This window comes from Myotis lucifugus, unplaced genomic scaffold (genome assembly GCF_000147115.1).
Source record: "Myotis lucifugus unplaced genomic scaffold, Myoluc2.0 scaffold_5, whole genome shotgun sequence".
In the NCBI taxonomy this organism is placed as follows: domain Eukaryota; kingdom Metazoa; phylum Chordata; class Mammalia; order Chiroptera; family Vespertilionidae; genus Myotis; species Myotis lucifugus.
In genome coordinates this window covers 18,079,938-18,098,826 of record NW_005871053.1, presented here as the reverse complement: position 1 = coordinate 18,098,826, position 18,889 = coordinate 18,079,938, and the positions used below count along the sequence as shown (strand labels likewise).

General features: G+C 40.4%; 1 protein-coding gene across 1 annotated transcript in view; it reads left to right on the top strand.

The window, feature by feature from the left end:
• TBR1 (T-box, brain 1) overlaps window positions 1-2,813 on the top strand; it is a 10,254-nt gene extending 7,441 nt beyond the window's left edge. Inside the window, 1 exon segment of the mRNA XM_023743610.1 lies at window positions 2,546-2,813. Coding sequence (XP_023599378.1) covers window positions 2,546-2,813 — 268 coding nt within the window.
• The last annotated feature ends 16,076 nt before the right edge of the window (window positions 2,814-18,889 follow it).

Genomic DNA, 18,889 nt, shown 5'->3' with positions numbered 1-18,889 from the left:
GGATTTACGGAGCAGGACAAGCGCGGCGGATGCTAGCCAGCCGACACCCCGCATCGGGAGACTTGTTCGACGGATCAAGGAGCGAGTGACTGGCCCAGCGGGACTGCGAGAAGAAATGTCTCCAAGGCCTGGGGCAGCTTCTTACGGCTTCTTCTATGCTCTGCTAGGCGGGCCCTGCCCGCCCGGCACCCGCGCTCTCCAGTTGGCCCGGTCGCCGCCAACCCCCTCCCGGGCTCGGCCCCGCGCCTCCTCTCCGCCCCCACCCTGCGCATCTCCTCGTGTCAGTGGACCCGCTATGACCCGCCCGCAGCGGATGTGACTGTAACCCGTGTTGGCACAGCAGTCTCTGCAGTTACCGCACCGACCTTCCACTTGGTTGTAAACCGTTTGGTTTTCCTACTTCCTCTCCTTCTGTGAAGTTATACTCCACACACACTTCTCTCCCAACCCCCAACCCCCCTTGTCTTTTCCTCGCCCCCTCCTTCTAGTTCTTGTCATGCAACTCTTCACCTTTGGGAGACCTGGGGCAGCCTGTCAGGCAGCAGCGATGCCGACCCGGCGGTCTCGGCCTCCCCATGAACCCTAGGATGTTGACTCTGAACCTGGATCCACCCAGCGCGTCCTTTCTTATCCCCGAATGGATGGATGGATGGATGGTAGGGATGTTAATACTTTCAGTGGAACAAAGCCTGTGAAATGACTGTATATAGTGTTAATTTACTGTAATGAATGGCTAGTTTTTATTCTCATCGTCAAGGCACAAAACCAGTTCCTGCTTAACCTTTTCATTCATTTCTTTGCCTTTTTTCTCCACCCACCTCTTCCCCTTCAATTTTTTTTTTCTTGAGAGATAATTAACAATATCCTAAGAGGCTCTGGAAACCTGAAATACTTGATAGATAGAATGATGAGTTTCTCACTTCTCCTCAATCCATTGCATGAAGTAATTGCTCTGTGCCCTCGTGCACACAAGTAGCTACGGAGAACCTGAGCAGACACCTGAGAAGGACAGGTGTCTGTTCCTAGGCAAGTCCATTAAGCGGCATGAAGCCTGCAAAGCAAAGTTAACTGGAATTGTATGTTTCCCCCTCCTTCCTTCTAAATAGAATAGCTCAACATAGCAATATTATTTTGCCTTATTTGTTTTTCCCCAAAGTGCCAAATTCATGACTGGTCTGTGCAGGTGCCAAATATGCTGACAAACTGTTTCTGAATATCTTCAGCCCCCCCTCCACCTTTATATGCTGTAAATCTTTGTAATGACGATTCCCCTAATCATATAGATGACTGAATTGTTGGTAACTATAGTGTAGTCTAGTGAAGATGAATTGTGAGTTGTATATTTTACTGCATTTTAGTTTTGAAAATGATTCCCCCACTACCTAGAAACAGCTGCAATTTGACTTTCTTGGGAAAACTCTAGCATTAATGCAAGTAAGACTGATTCTCTCCCCTCTAAGTCTTGTTATATTTGATAAGAAACATTTATCTCCCTGGAAATAGATTAGTAGGATTTCTAATGTTGTGTAGCAAGCCTATACTTTTTTTTGTATTTTAAAATTAATGTGAAATATGCATCATACACAATATTCAATCTAGATTCCAGTCCATGGGGGGATTTTTCCTAATAGGAATTCAGGGTCTAAACGTGTGTATACTTTGGCTCTCCTGTAAATCCAATGTTGTGATTTTTATATTTGTTTCGTTTTGTCTGTGAACTGAATAATTTATACAAGTACACACTCCATTGAGAAATGTTTTGTTTTTTGCTCGTTTGTATCGTCTGTGTACAACAAGTAAAATAAATCTGGTAAAACACTATGGTGTTTGAAAGCAGTTTACAGTTTGAGAATAATTTAATTATTATAGGCAGTAACTTTTAAGGGTTAAGGAAGAATGACCTGTCCCCACTCCAGTATGGGGCAGTCTGTTCGATGGGAACCACCTCCCACTCCCCTCTTAAATCGGTTTTATAGCATTGCCAGTGAATCCCTTCTCCTTCTTATTTACAGTGACTTGGCTCCCTGAGTCACTTCACTTCGTTGCACTCATCCCCCCCCCCCCCCAGGAAAATGTATTCACTTCATCATATGTCTGACCCTAGAAGTTGGAAATAATTCAAGCAGGAAAACGGAGGGTCTTTAGTAAGGAGTTAAAAATTTCTTTAAATTTTACAAAGTAAGGCGTGAGGCTTTGAGTAAGAGTAGGGTGTAATTTAAATGCATGTCAAATTAGGCTGTTGACCGCAGCATTAGGCAGAAGTCGAAAATTGTCTTTAAATACGAGGCCTTGGACACCAGTGTGGAATCTGTAAATGCAAACACAGAATGAATGGCCTACATTTCTTTAATGGATGGTTTGGGGGTTGGGAGGTGTTTGGCGGGGTTGGAGCGGGGGTGACCAACTTGTGAAAGGTCAAGTTTTTTAGCCACGGAACTTAAAACTTGATTTGGGACGTATTGGGGGGCACTGCTCCATCCGTTCTCCAGTGGAATCCATGCCTAAGCCAGATCCCCATCCCTGGAGAACAAATGCAGAAATGTGGATATTCCAGCTCGGGGAGGGGGTCGCTGCGTCTTAGTCTAGGGGTCCGCACAGCTCTGCCTTTACCTCGTGGAGAAGCGGTTTGTGTATTTGCCTCCAGAGGAAGGAGATCCAGGAAAGAGGTGGAAAATGGCTCAACATTCTTGCTTAGTCGGGGCCAGTTTCAGGTTACAGGACTACATTTACCTTCACCTAGAGATCGTCCTGTCTCACTTCCACTATTTGTCATGCAAAGAAGGCTTCAAAGTTCCAGTGGCAATGAAAATTAGAGTGGGGAGCGAAACCGATTTGCCTTCCCTGGACAGTTTCGCCACTAGACGGCGTTCCGCGGAGTGCTGTCTGCTATCTAGAAACGCGACGACTGATTTTCCTTTGTGCTTTTCTCCCTTCTCACACCTAAGAACCAAACAGGAGGACAGGAAGTATAAAGCGTGGCTAGTGGGTGAAGCCGGGCAGTGTATTCTTGTGATCCCCCCACTGGGGCTGCGCTCCTGCGACCTCGGGCCCAGGGGGCGCACGTGCGGTGGGGAGGGCGCCTGGGCCCAGGCCCGAGCGCGTGGGGCGCGTGGGAGCCGCAGCGCGGCCTGGCCCGCCGCCCCCGGACCACCGGCACCGCGAGCAAAGGAGTCGGTGTCCTGTGCGCAAGGGAAGCTCTTAGGAGCCGAGCATAGATTTCACAGGCACGTAGTGACTTGTCCTTGAAGGACGCACTTGAGCTGCTATTAGGAAGCACTTGAAAAATGAGGGAGGTCGTTTCCCTATCAGCTCTGCCACCATCTGCTGTGCGGACTGAGTCGGCACGAGGTAAATTTGCAGCTCCGCGCTCCTCTCGGAGGCAGTGTGCTTGCTGGTCCCTTTCAAGCATGGTCATGTCTTTCTCTCCGCTCCCAAGAAGCCTGGGGGTGTCTGGTGAAGCGACACTGGCCATGCGTCTGCGAGGCTGCTGCTGTGCCCACGCGGTCGGAGTTTGGATTTGGGAGGCCGCGGGAGATCAGTACGCGCCCGGGTTAGATTTCGGGTCGCCTTTCCATCTCCGGGAGGGTAGGGGTCAGAGTGAGGACGGAGAGGGATGGCGATTCCTCCCCGCTATCTGCAGAGTTTCCCAGTTTTCCAAAAGCAGCGTATTTTCAAAAAAGAGGAAAGCAAAAGAAAGGGACGTGCGGCTAGCACTCCATTCTGGCTCAGCCCTCCCGCTACTCCCAGTCCGCGCCATCTTAACTCACTCCCAGCCGCCCGCCGGAGCCGAGCGCGCAGGGGAGGTGCGGCCCCCGCCGAGAGTGCTGGCCTAACCCGGTTCTTAACCTGCGAGCGGACGCCGCGGTCGTTGTACACCGGGGCGGGAGCCCAGCGCCCCGCGGTCTGGGCTGCGGCCCGGGCGGCAGGTCGGTCCTGCTCCCGCGGGCGAGGCCGCAGCGTGGCCCCGGCCCAGCGCCGTCGGGGCGCACTGGGTGCCAGGTGGGCGGGCAAGGACGTCTGCAGGGGATCGGCCGTTCCCAAGCCGCCGAGCCAGGGCCATGGCCGTCCGGCTTCGCGTTGCGCGCGAGGGCGGCTGCGCTTGGCTCTTCGGGCCGTGCGTCCAGCCGGGAGTCCAGGTTAGGGGTCTGGACAGGGAATTCGGGCCGGGGTCCCGGAGGCGGGTCTAGACTGCGAGCCCAGGTCCAGGCCCTGGACCGGGTCCGGAGTCCAGGCCGCTCTAGGCCCGCGGAGCCCGGGGGAGCCCGGGGGAGCCCGGGGGAGCCAGGCCCTCGGCCTTGGGTCTGGCCCGAGGGCGCGCCCTTCTCGCAGGGAGGCGAGCCGGGCAGTGGACTAGGGTTGCGGGCGGGAAAGCCGGCTGGGCCTAGCAGATATGTGCCCAACTGTTTGTTTCAAAATTCTAGTTGTTTCTGCCTCCTGAGCACCGACTTACAGCACCCGAGCGCTTACAATGCAGTCATTTAGGGCCTAGAGAGAACTTTCTGAACCCCGTCACCTCCTGCAGTTACATGTTCTTATAACTCCCACTGCGAAAACGCTCCGTGATCCACCTTCTTTTGTGATGTTAAGTATTTCTCTTTTTGGCACCGAAGCTTTCAAGGATGTTCTGCTTTCTGTTTAGGGTGCAGGCCAGGAGCAAAGGCCTTGTTGAATACAGGCCATTTATCTTAACAGGAGAATGAAAAATATCTCTGGCGACATTTGGGCAGTGTGTGTGTGTGTGTGTGTGTGTGTGTGTGTGTGTGTGTGTGTTCGTAGTGACTTATAAAATGCTCAGCCTGTCCTCAGGGGCAGCATCTCTTTCTTGTGTATATCATCATATCGTGGAGGCATGTTAGCCATGGGGGTAGGAAAAAGCACACAGAGTTTATGATCCTGTGTGAAAACAAACCAGTCTAGATCCCCCCAGAGGAAACAGCAACAATTATTATTTTTAGACAAACTTACTTAAGTTAGCAACTTTAAATACTAGTGATACACATTCAGTTTTCACAATATTTAATTAACTCTGATACTAGAAGGGCAATTGCTTTATGAATTTTACTATTTGAAAGAGTAAATTTTTGATTCTTAATAAATTTGCTTGGAAAAAAAAGAAAGTACATTTTTGGTCTAACATCAGTAAAATCAATCTTTTAAAAGTTAGGGGAGACTTTTTAAGCACATTAAATGTATATGATTTGTTGAAGTTACAATCAGATCTTCTTTTGCCAGAACAGTAAGGTAAAATAAGAGTCAGGGAAGACGGGGACAAACTAGGCAAGTTTTAAGGCATTATATTGGGTTTAATTTGGTGGCTTTGAGATTTGTGTATCTCCCTGGTTCCTGTCTCCAGGTTGTAAGTCAGGCTGCAACGTATTTAAAAATATATTCACTTGAAAGAAAACCCCACTGCTTTCACAATAAAGTAAACTTGATGGTGTCTAAGACTCAGGTCTCATCTGAGCTGATTATATCCGCCTTGCATGTATTTTACACCCACAGTATGGTTTGCGGTGGTGTTCAAGGCATGGCGTGAAAAATTTGATTTGAATAGTTCCATTAAAGCAATGAAAAAATAAAATCATGGCTTAATAGGCTTTCTAGTGATAGCCCCCCCTCTTACTATGCTAACTCTGAAATAAATATGTAATCTAGTATTAGGAACATGGCATTTAGAAGACCCTTGCTGGTAATATTTAATTTAATAAACACACTAACTGTGACATTCTTAATGCAGTGAAGCTTGTACCACAAGCTGATTCTTTCAGGTAGTTTGACCTATTACTTATCACTAGATTCCTTATAAACATATCCTGTGCTTTATAACTTGAATTTTATATTAAAATTATTTTGGCTTTCAACTCTGCATGACATGGCACTCCCTTTATATACAAAGCATTTACATTTAGGTGTCTTGGCACACTTTTTATGAAGAGGAAGAGGGAATTTAAGAGAAGAGAGCATCCCTAGGGATAGGCCTCTGGTCATTTTAGCCAATATAGTTATTTTGTTCCAATACTAGTAGGAAAAAGGAAGAATAGAACTTAACTTTAAATTTTGGGGCAAGGGTTATATGTATTTAGTATATATGTTTATGTATATATAAAATATGTTTATATGTAATGTTTTATATATACATATTATTATACTAAGTTTTTATATATATATATTTTAATATGTTTTTATTGATTTCAGAGAGGGAGAGAGAGATGGAAACATCAATGATGAGAGAGAATCATTGATCGGTGGCCTCCTGTACTCCTCCTACTGGGATCGAGCCGCAACTCTGGGCATGTGCCTTGACAGGGAATGGAACCATGATCTCCTGGTTCAAAGGTCGACGCTCAGAGTTTTAAGGAGTGGCAAGTTAATTGAACTTTCTAATTGAACAAAATAAATACTGCTTCTATTAGGTTTCATGCTCATATTAAGTTTATTTAGCTTTTTGGTTTAGTACATATCTTCATGTTAGCAGAAATGTCCTGTATGAGAAAAAGGCTTTTCATTATAATCTTATTTCAGGTTCCTAGAAACAGAAAAAAGTCAACAATGTTCTCAAACCACAGGATCTTCCTTGCTCACATTTCAACTTTTCCAAGATGTATTTGTCTTTTGTTTTGTCATTCCTTGTGTGAAAGGAAAGGCATTTTTCAATCTTAGGATAATTCAGAAGCAATTTTTTGGTTCTCAGTTAATTCAGTTTCATCTTAAAAGTTCAAATTTAGCAAAGCACATGTTCCCTTGTTCATGCCAAGTGTGATAAAAACTAGTCGAAAAATAAAACCATTGCAAACAAGTAGAGCACTGCACTTCACTGCATGCTATACAGGCCACAGTCCTTCTAGGTCTGATGCCACTGTCTGCTGGGCTGCCACTTGGCACAAGTAAGGCTGCCTTTGAAAGTTGATAGAAGGCGCTACTGTTTCAGATACGTGTTTGCACTGAGTATATGTTTTAAGTATCCTCTTTGAATAGTGACATGCACACCCATGAACGGTCACACATTTGCTGTCTCCTGTCAATAAAAGGTCATTCTCTTTAGGCTCCAGGATATGAATGTGTTCTCCCTCTGCCTTAGGAGATATTTCCTTTGACTGTATCTAAAGACATGAATTAGCAAAAGCATCTCTCCCTTTTTGTCAAATTATAGGCTTCTTTGTGGAATTATAACTTTAATAGAAAATTCAAGTTATAAATTAATAGTTTAATCTCGGTATCAACAATACTAAGCTATCATATATATAGTTTAACTTGAACTTCGAGGAATACAATATGCATACGTGTTGTATAGATTCAGTTTAGGCCATCTTCCATCAATGGTGACATTTTTATGATAACTTTTCAGTTATATAGATTTTTATTAATTTGAATGTCTTGCTCAATTGGGAATTTACTAAAGGCCAAACCATTATTTCAAATTTAAAAAAAAGGTTTCAAAGGTGTTTAGTACTTTTATAACCTGATGTGTTTTTTTTAATTAAAAATTTATAATTTTGGATATATTTTTACCCAATAATAGCAGTGTTTACTACTCAGCACCTACCTTTGAGGAAACAGAAGCTCTAACAAGAAGATCCTTTCACAGTTTACTTACCGTCGAATGCTTCATATTTTGTTCACATAAAATTATTTCTCCCCCTGCATGTCTTAATTTGCAGTATATTTAAAAAATTTGACTGTGTTCTAAATACTCCTTAGAGCTCACTCACCTTTGGGATTCACCCTCTTAATTTATGCTCACATTCTGCTTTGTTCCTGTGGAGAAAGTCAAAGAAACATACTGACTTCCCCCTCAACAAATTTGTTCTTTCCTCCTCCAGCTCTGCTGTCTCCCTGACATTTTGCCCTTGTTGACTTTCTTGCAAACAACTTTAAAAAAAGGCCCCACTTAATCATTTTCCTCATGCTATCTTCCTGAACCTGAGTCTTTGTAAGATCTATGCCTGATTCATCAGTTTTGTTTTTACCCAGTCAGAATTTTTATGCTTTCCCCAAAAGCAACTGTAAAGTTTTCAGGACAAACCTCAGATACAATGTGTTTTATTTAAACTCTCCCACTTTACTTTTTAAAAATATGATGTGACTTTCCCTATGTACTTCGATAATCACTTCATCTCTTAACATTTACTTTATTCTGTTATCTTTTTTTTTGCATTCGTGAAAGGACAACTTATTAAATATTTTGTCTCTTATTGGTATTTCTGTTTTCTTCTGTATCCATAACATCCTTAGCTTTGTGAGGCACTCCATTTATCCCTGCTCTTTTGTACGTAGGCCCATCTATCAATGCTTTCTTTGATCCTTTTCAATTCAGCTTCCTCATTTGCACAGACATCAAAATCTTTCTTACTACATCTACCAGTGGGCTCTTAACTAAATGTAATGGCCTTATTACAGACTAATCATTATTCTCTTAGGTATTTAGAATCACAATTAGCCCTTTGCATGACTCAGAATCATGGATTCTGCAACTCCTTCACTTTTCCTTCCTTCTTCCAGCTTTTCTTTCATGGGTTTCTCTGCTTGTTTATTTATTTATGAAGTTTATAGCTTTCTAAGGATTGCTTTTCACGGGTTGTATTTTCATATACCTTTCCTCAGAAAGCTTGCTAGACATGTGTTATGGAAGAATGGGGTGAGAGAAAAATCTGGTACTAGTTTTCTTTTTTTTTTTAAACATATTTTTATTGATTTCAGAGAGGAAGGGAGAGAGCTAGAGAGATAGAAACATCAATGATGAGAGAGAATCACTGATCGGCTGTCTCCTGCACGTCCCCTACTGGGGGGGATCGAGCCCGCAACTCGGGCATGTGCCCCCCCGCCGGAATCGAACCTGGGACCCTTTAGTCCGCAGGCCGACGCTCTATCCACTGAGCCAAACTGGCTAGGACTGGTACTAATTTTCTTAATATATTCCTCTACTCATTGCCTAACAACCTTCCCCAACTTGATGATTTCTTCTTTTAAAACATATTTTTATTGATTTCAGAGAGGAAGGGAGAGGGAGAGAGAGGTAGAAACATTAAGAATGAGAGAGAATCATTGATCAGCTGCCTCCTGCACGCCCCCTACTGGGGATCGAGCCCACAACCCTGGGCATGTGCCCTTCTGGGGAATGGAATTATGACCTCCTGGTTCATGGGTGGATGCTTAACCACTGGGCCACACTGGCTGGGCCGGTTTCTTATTCCTTGTAGCCTGATACATTTTAATTGATATGCTGGGTTGTTCTATGTCCTTCCTTGAACCATTTGATACCAATTCATGTTCTCCTTGCCCTTAAGTTTAACATAATGAAGTTTAAAATGAAATTTTAAAAACTTAATTTTTCTTAGTTAATATTTATTTAATGCCTTAAGGAGATTGCAATATGAAATATACATGCCAACACCATTAAGAAGAAAGGATTTTTTTATGGTTATACAAATGTGTGCACTGTATCTTATTAATGATATCACTATAAGCCCCTTCTCTATACAGCTACAGAAAATAAAGTACTGAACTTAAGAGATGCAGGCCTCACAAACCATGAAAAACAGTTCTACTTGCATCACCACTTCTTTGGGAAACTCTTTGTTCTTGAGTTTAAAGTTACGTAGATTTCTTTTTCCTTTTAGAGATTTTTTTCTCTCTTTTTTTTACTTTATTTAAGTTACACAGATTTTAAATTTCATTTTCAATTTTTTTTTATCTACAGTAATCTTTCAAAATATAAATGTGTGTGTGTGTGTGTGTGTGTGTGTGTGTGTAACACCATGATGAGATGCAGAACAAGAACATAAAGTCAACAAAAGCGAATGGGGAATTTTGAAACTCCTTGAATTCTGCTGCCCTAGGTACAGCTGCGACTGTATGCTTTTTGAGGACCTCCTATTGGAGCCTGAAGAAATAGCCTTTTAACAATCTCTTATCTAGGAAAACAATTCTCTACTTTAGAGTACTAGAATCAAGAGTCTTTAAATGAAGCACTTAATTTGCACACAATATAATTTCCATTTGAGTAAGAAGTTGGTGAAAATGCCACCATGTCAAAGAAATGTTTATGTAATATAACTGAAAATTTGTAGTTGGTGTCATGGCTATTTAGTATGTAACATACCTGCCTTAAATTTGTTTTGAAAATACAAGTCTCAAAGGAACCCTACTCCTAAGGTATAGGAGAAAACACTGGACACAAATAAGACACTTTATGTTTATGATTTTCAATGTCCTCATTTTAAAAATGAAATTATAGTCAAATCTTTCAAGTATCTTCCAGCTTTAAAGAGCTTTGTTTTTTTGTGGACCCTTGCCTTTCTATGCAGTTTGAATTCACATGTTCTGAGCTAGGGTGGAACAACCTCTAGAGCAGTAGCTTTCAAAATTTGTAACTGATACAGTAATAAATATATACACATACACAAAGGCTTCACAAAATATTTACCTCATTCGATACACTCTGATAGCTTTCTCATATATTGAATTTCATTGAAAAGAAAATTCTGGTTATGATCAATTAAGTTTATTTCATGATTCTCTGATGGACAGTGACTCAAAGTTTGAAAAACATTGTCAGAGTGCTACTGTTAATTTGATTAGGCTAGAGTGGCCTTAGTTTCCCCTTATATCTCTACATCTTAATATTTATCTTCTAGAATGGCAGAATATACAGTGAATCACTTCTTATTTAGTACTTAAATGTATAGTATAAAGATTGAGAGACTAAAAAAAACGATTGAGAGACTGTCCTTTACAATGTTCTTTCTGTTGTGATCTGGAAGTTTTTAAAAATCTGTAAGTTCTCTTTCTTTGAGATTGCTCTATTTTATTTCAGACGATCTTACTTATTTTTTTTCAGATGTTTCAGACATTTCTCTCTGTCATGCATATATACATTCTTTAAGTGTATTGATTTATTGAAGTCAGGTCACTTCTAGTCTTGGGCATAAACTCACCCATATTTGCATGAACTGGTTCTTTGCATGAACTGCCTGTTTCCCCTTTTTGACACTAAGGCCCAGTTGGATGGAGGGAAAAGGATAGCAGATCCTTTAGGTCCATGGCTTCACATTAGAATCACCAAGGGAGCTTTTAAAGATTCTGTTGCCCATATTCACACCCCATGCCAAATAATCAGAATGGGAATGTCTGTGGTGAGAGCCAGGTGTCAGTGCTTTTTGAAGATTTCTAGGTGACTCCAATGTGCATCAAAGCTGGGACCACTCTAGGTTTTTTGTTTGTTTTTATAATGAAAGAAAAGATAGAGTTATTTATTTATTTATTTATTTATTTATTTATTTATTCATTCATTCATTTATTCATTCTTATTTTTTTAAGTTTAGCCACTATTAACCCTGGTGACAAACTAACTCTGGTAATGACAACTTCCTTAAATGTAAATACACAGATGTAAAAATAACTAATTTTAAATGACCTTATTTTTTTTAAACACTGTGACAGTATGGTCATGTTTTAGAACAGAGAGCTTATCCCATTGACTCTGAGAAAAGCAACCTGAAGGACATTGTCTTCTCACTTCCTGTGTATAAGAAGCATTTGTTCCCCTCCCTCCAGCTTATCATGATTGAAACATGGTGATGAGTGCTGTTTCTGGAAACTGCACAGTCATCCATAAGGTAGCCTTTATCTGGATAGACTGAAATTGGAAGGTCCTTGGAAGTATTGCATGCTTGACATCTGATGTCATTCTCGAAAGAATAAATGTCAGAGTATCCAGAATAGTCCTAAACCTTGGAACAAACGCAGAATTCTGGAGTGGGAAGTCAGAATAGCAATGCTAGACTCATATCATATTTCAATTTGGTTATGAAGGGATTACCTCCAAAATGTGCCAGATGAAAAAATTTCTTCCCCTTAATATAGGCCAGATACAAGCAGCTTACTTGCTCAGATAGCTTCATAGCCCATGGCAACCGCCCAAGTCATTCATTTTTAGGGGTTGCATCCATTTGAGTCATGATGTGAACATCACCCAGAAAACTGAGTCACAAGTTAATTTACATATTTGAGAAGGTGTTGTATTCAGTATATTGCAATAGAAATATCGTAGAAATTCTGCAATTTTGTTTTGTTCAGATTCACATTCCACTTGAGTGTGGAGTTATTATTTTTTTATTATTATTCTTAGGAATAAGTAGAAGATAAGATGAAATGAGATCTGTGTATTTGTTGAGAAATATCATTTAGAATATGAAAATTCACCAGCTCTAGGACTCAAAACGGTTAAAACTCAAAAGATTAAAAGGAACCCTGGCTGGTGTGGTTCAGTTGGGTTGAGTGCTGTCCTGTGCATGGAGAGGTCACTGGTTCAATTCCCTCTTAGGGCATATGCTCAGGTTGTGGGCTCAGTGGGAGTATGCCAATTGATGTTTCTCTCTTTCTCCCTCTCCCTTTCCCTCTTTCTAAAATCAACAAAAATATAATTAAAAATATTAAAAGGTAAAAGATTAAATATATTTTGGGGTTTGCTATGCTTAAACTAGTAGAGAAGTCCTAGAGTTTTTATTATGTATAAACAATTCAGTTTGTCCAGTCTTTAGAAATCTGCAGGTACTGGGATTTAAAAATAAGAGAGAACCAACAAGAAGAAAAGTTGAAGTTATTGACTCTACTTATTTTTTACACTGCCTACTACCTAATTCTATAAATGCAATATTTCATCTGTGTGGGAATTAAGTATTTATTAATGTTCAAGAAACTATGCAGTCATCTGACCATGCTTATTATAGCTCATTCCTAAATTTAGAAGTGTTCCCAGATTGAAAAATGGTACTGAGAATAAGGAACAAATGCACAGTTTTCAGTTTACTCCTTGTTTTGGAATATATATCTATATCTACACCTATATATCTATATCTATATCCATATCCATATCTATATCTATATCTATATCTATATCTATATCTATATCTATATCTATATCTATATCTATATCTATATCTATTTCTATATCTATCTAATATATTTTTATTGATATCAGAGAGGGAGAGGGAGAGAGAGATAGAAACATCAATGATGAGAGAGAATCATTGATCGGCTGCCTCCTGCTTGCCCCCCATTGGGGATCGAGCCCACAATCCAGGCATGTGCCCTTGACGGGAATCAAACCCAGGACCTTCAGTCCCCAGGCCAACGCTCTATCCACTGAGCCAAACCAGCTAGGGTGGACTTTATATATTTTTGAAACTATATTTGATTTTCCTAATCATACTGAATTGATCCTTTTAAGAGAGTTGAGTAAGATTGTGTTAGAATTTTTTGAGATCTCCAATTTATTTGTATAAATTATACTTTTTTTGTCCAATTAACATACTTTCTAGAAATGATATATAGTCAATGAAAAAAAATTCAGACGTTTCCTATTTCTGAATTATCTGTGTACATTGCTTCTTACTTGCTTCCATCTGCCAATCTTTTGATTACTTTTACTCCTTATTTTTACTAGATAACAAAAAACCCGAAGTTTCTGGTAAAAATGAAATCTGTTTATCAGTGAATACAATTTGGCAAGAAGGAGGATACAAATATTTCTAAAGTGAAATCTTCAGACTAATGGATTTTATTTATCCTTGCTCTTTTTTCAGTCTTAAACTACAATTAAATGAAAGGTTTTAGTTTATTTTTATTACAAATTGAAAGAAACATTTTAATAGACATTTCATAGAAATCTAGTGAATATGTACCTACCCGGTGAACTTTGTAGGATAGGAAAACCTGAGGCAAAGCTCAGGATTTCTCTGCTATTATTTCGAAAGCTTCCCTGACAGATCTCCAAACTGGCTGGCTGACTGCTTCTCCTTTTCCCTGTGGATTGCTGGTTGGGAACAGAGGAATAGTGGACAGTGGTATGCCCCCATTTCAGGTCTCTGTTTAGGGTTATTATAATTTAGAGGAACCGCCTTTCTCTCCTTTTACAACTGTTGGCATTCACAGTTTTGAGGAATGAAAAGTAGCTCTTTTGGTCCTGGCTGGTGTGGCTCAGTTGGTTAGAGCACTGTCCCCTGCACTGAAGGGTCAAGGGTCCTTTGGCACCATAGGGGAGGGTGTGATTACACCTAACTGAGGGAATCACAGAATACTTTATGGATGTGGTACTTGTTGAGTCTGGACTTGCAGAAGTCCAGGAGTTGGGAAAAAAGTCATAAGCAAAGTCTAAGAGGTAGAAACTAGAGGGAAATAGGTAATAGTTTTGATGCTTGGGAAACCCAATGGGTAGAGGAGATAGTAGGAAGGTAAGTTTGGAAAGGATGGGTGAAATATAATAGAACACTGAGTGTTAAGATAAACTGGGAAGCTGATTAAATGGAAATAACCTGGTAACATTTAGTTGACTTTTACTATGAGTTCTATTAGAAGAAACCATGTGTACTGTTGTGCAACATATATTTTCATTTAATAATAATTTTAGGCTGTATTTCTAATTGTACATGTTGATCTCATTCTTTTTAAACATCTTTACTATTAACATATGGATCAACTATACCTAATTTAATTTGTCCTTACTGATGTACATGCAATTGTTTCTAGGCTTATGCTATTGTAAAAATGCTACCTTGTACTCGTGTTAGATAGCTATTCGATAAGTTCCAAAAAGTGGAATTTCTGAGCTAAAGGCTGTATTAATTTACAGTTACTCCATAAGTATATGAGAATTTGTTTCCTCACCCTCTCACCAGTTCCAACTATGTCAGTCTTGACATAATTAAAAATTTGATCATATTGATGAAATTAAAAATTGGCATCTTAAATAGGAAGGTATTCATTAACTAGAAACATATAATATTGGAGGATTTCCCATATATAGAAAACGTATGGGAATAATATTACATGTCTTTCTAGATTGTTAGTTTTACTTGAAGATTTGGGAGGACTACAGGTTATTTTCATTTTAAAACAAGTTGAAAATTTTGAAGGTAGAATGTGGAATATAAATAATTTCTTTTTAAAAAATATATTTTATTGATTTTTTTACAGAGAGGAAGGGAGAGGGATAGAGAGTTAGAAACATTGATGAGAGAGAAACATCGATCAGCTGCCTCCTGCACACCCCCTACTGGGGATGTGCCCGCAACCGAGGTACATGCCCTTGACCGGAATCAAACTCAGGGCCCTTTAGTCCATGGGCCAACGGTCTATTCACTGAGCCAAACCAGTTAGGGCTAATTTCTTTTTAATTAATAAAAGCAAAACATTTATTCTATTTCATTATTAAATAATGTATATGACAAATCTTTGCATATTGGGAAGTGCTATACAAATTTTATTGCAGTGTTAATTACACCTATTATAAGATACTAGAGGCCTGTTGCACGAAGAGATTCGTGCAATAGGCCTTCCCTTCTCCTGGCTGCAGGCACCGGTTTTCCTCTGGCACCTGGGACCCAGTCCTTTGCTCTGGCTGGAGCCGCCTTCTGTCTTCCGTCTTCTGTCTTCACGGCCCCAGCTGGAGCCGCCTTCCGTCTTCCATCTTTGCTGCTCCGGCTCGCCTTCAGTCTTCGCTCCGCCGCTTGGAGCCTAGGTATGCAAATTAACTGCCATCTTTGTTGGCAGTTAATTTGCATATTGTGCTGATTAGCCAATGGGAGGTGTAGTGAAGGTATGGTCAATTACCCTGTTTGTCTATTATTAGATAGGATAATCTCTCTTCATTGTTCAGCCACACCATCTATACTAATAAAAGGGTAATATGCTAATTAGACTGGATAGACCGGACAAAGCCACAGTGGCAGGGGCCGAGGCAGAGGCGGTTAGGGGCAATCAGGTGGGCAGGCAGAGCAGTTAGGGGTGATTAGGCCAGCAGGAGAGAGCAGTTAGGGGCGATCAGGCTGGCAGGCAGAGTGGTTAGGAATGATCAGGCAGGCAGGCAGGTGAGCGGTTAGGAGCCAGCGTCCTGGATTGTGAGAGGTTTGTCCGACTGCCGGTTTAGGCCCAATCCCACAGGGGTCCCGGATTGGAGAGGGTGTAGGCTGGGCTGAGGGCCACCCCACCATGCACAGATTTTGTGCACCGGGCCTCTAGTTGATATATAAGAAAAAGGAATAAGAAAATGTTCATTTATTCAAATGTTCTAATAGAATTATCACATACACACATCAAAAAGCATCATAGAGTAGAATTTAGTTAATACCCACTTCTCTTCCTTTTTCAGTTTCAGGTGGTAAACAAACTATTACATTGCCTTAAATAAATTAAATTTTTTTTAATACTTATTGCTTGTAATTTTAAAAAAGGTCACTTGAATTATTTTATTTTTCAATTACAGTTGACATATAATATTATATTAATTTCAGATGTACAACATGGTGATTAGACATTTATATAACTACAAAGTCATTACCCCAATAGGTCTAGTACCCACTATTTCTGAAACCATATGTAGTTATTACAGTGTTACTAACTGTATTCCCTATGCTATACTTTATATCCACGTGACCTTTTTTATAACTTGCAATTTGTACATCCCTTCACCAAAAGGTTGCTTTTTAAAATTTGCTGTGGCAAATAAATTTTTTTTTTTACAAGAGTGCTCCAGTGAGGAGGGGAAGTAAGGGCTGTTACCTAGCCCCACATATGAAGGAACCTCAGGTGTTTTACTGCTATCCTTTTATACAGTGTCCATCACTGAATCAGAGACCTCTGTAAACACATCAAAAGTGCAAGGGACATCTAAGATAAAATTTTTTTATTAGTATTTTTTTCCTTTATTGATTAAGGTATTACAAATGTGTCCTTATCTCCCCATTGTCCCCCCACCCCTCCCGCTCATGTCCTCACCCCCCAGTGTTTGTATCCATTGGCTATGCTTATATGCATGCATACAAGTCCTTTGGTTGATCTCTCCTCCTTAGCCCCACCCTCCCCTGCCTTCCTTCTGAGGTTTGAGCATCAGATAGATGCTTCTCTGTCTCTAGATCTATTTTTGGTCATTGGTTTATGTTGTTCATTATAATCCACAAATGAGTGAGATCATGTGATATTTATCTTTCTCTGACTGACTTATTTCACTTAGCGTAATGTTCTCCAGCTCCATCCATGCTGTTGCAAATGGTAGGAGTTCCTTCCTTTTTACAGCAGCATAGTATTCCATTGTGTAGATGTGCCAAAGTTTTTTAATCCACTCATCTGCTGATGGGCACTTAGGCTAATTCCAAATTTTAGCTATTGTAAATTGTGCTGCTATGAACATAGGGGTGCATATATCCTTTCTGACTGGTGTTTCTGTTTTCTTGGGATATATTTCTAGATGTGGGATCACTGGGTCAAATGGAAGTCCATTTTTAGTTTTTTGAAGAACCTCCATACTGTTCTCCACAGTGTCTGCACCAGTCTGCAATCCCACCAGCAGTGCACGAGGGTTCCTTTTTCTCTGCATCCTCTCCAGCATTTGTCGTTTGTTGATTTGTTGATGACAGCCATTCTGACAGGTGTGAGGTGGTATCTCATTGTCATTTTGATTTGCATCTCTCGGATGATTAGTGACTTTGAGCATGTTTTCATATGTCTCTTAGCCTTCCTTATCACTTCTTTCGAAAAGTATCTATTGAGGTCCTTTGCCCATTTTTTGATTGGGTTGTTTTTCTTCCTTTTGTTAAGTTATATGAGTTCCCTGTAAATGTTGGAGATTAAACCCTTATCAGAGATATCGTTGGCAAATATGTTCTCCCATGCAGTGGGCTTTCTTGTTGTTTTGTTGATGGTTTCTTTTGCTGTGCAGAAGCTTTTTATTTTGATGTAGTCCCATTTGTTTATTTTCTTCTTAGTTTCCATTGCCCTTGGAGCTGTATTGGTAAAGATATTGCGACGACATACTAGTATGTCTGATATTTTGCCGCCTTCGCTCCAGCCAGAGCTACCTTTCCACTTCTTGCCTTGTTGTGTCGATTTGCATATTCCCTCCTTATTGGCTGTGGGTGCCGCCATCTTTGTCGTGAAGTTATGGTCAATTTGCATATTCTGTCTTTATTAGATAGGATTCTCCTTTATAATAATCATATGTTTCTAAGGTATGTTAAGTAAGCTTTGATGACTGGTGCATTGATTCACTCTAAAGGTAGATTTACTCCAGAAATTCTGCCTTAAATATTGCATTATAATAATACCACCTTTTTATCAACATGCTGCAGATAGATCTGGCCACATAGCAGGAGAGCGTTGGCATATGGCAGATGACTAAAGCCACTAATGCTAGTGTTTTGCATTAAAACTTGTGATTAAATCCAAAAGGAGTTGGGAGGTGCATAAAGTTCTATTATTGACCTTCAAGAACTATCCATGCCCTGACTGGTGTGCTCAGTGGTTAGAGCATCAGCCTGGGCACTGAAGGGTTGGGGGCTTGATTCCCTGTCAAGGGCACGGACCTAGATTACAGGTTCCATTCCCAGCCCTAGTTCAGACATGTTGGGAGGCAACCAATGGATGTGTCTTTCTCACATCCATGATTCCTTTCTTTCTACCCCCCAACCCCCGCTCCTTCCTTCCACTCTCTCTAAAAATCAATGGAAATAATATCTTTGGGTGAAGATTAACAAAAAACCCCACACAAACAAAACAAAAAACTGTCCATGAAGTATGAACCCGAATTGAATGGAAAAGATAGAAATTTCATAGAGATCTAATTTTATTTTTATTTTTTGTAAACATTCTTTCATAAATACTTTAAATTATTGTGGTAACTGACAGTGATGAGCAGAGGACTCTATATAACCTGGGATGTTCTGGATAATCCTCAGTATAAAAGTTTCATGTTCACCAAATCATTTTTCTCCTTAATGCCATATCTCACAGAGGCATTAAGTTAATTGTATTAGCCTATGGATTTAATAGGAATTAAAAAATATTCTTTACCTTTGACTAAATGAATGGATAAGAGAAAACTGGTTTTCTGCATTTT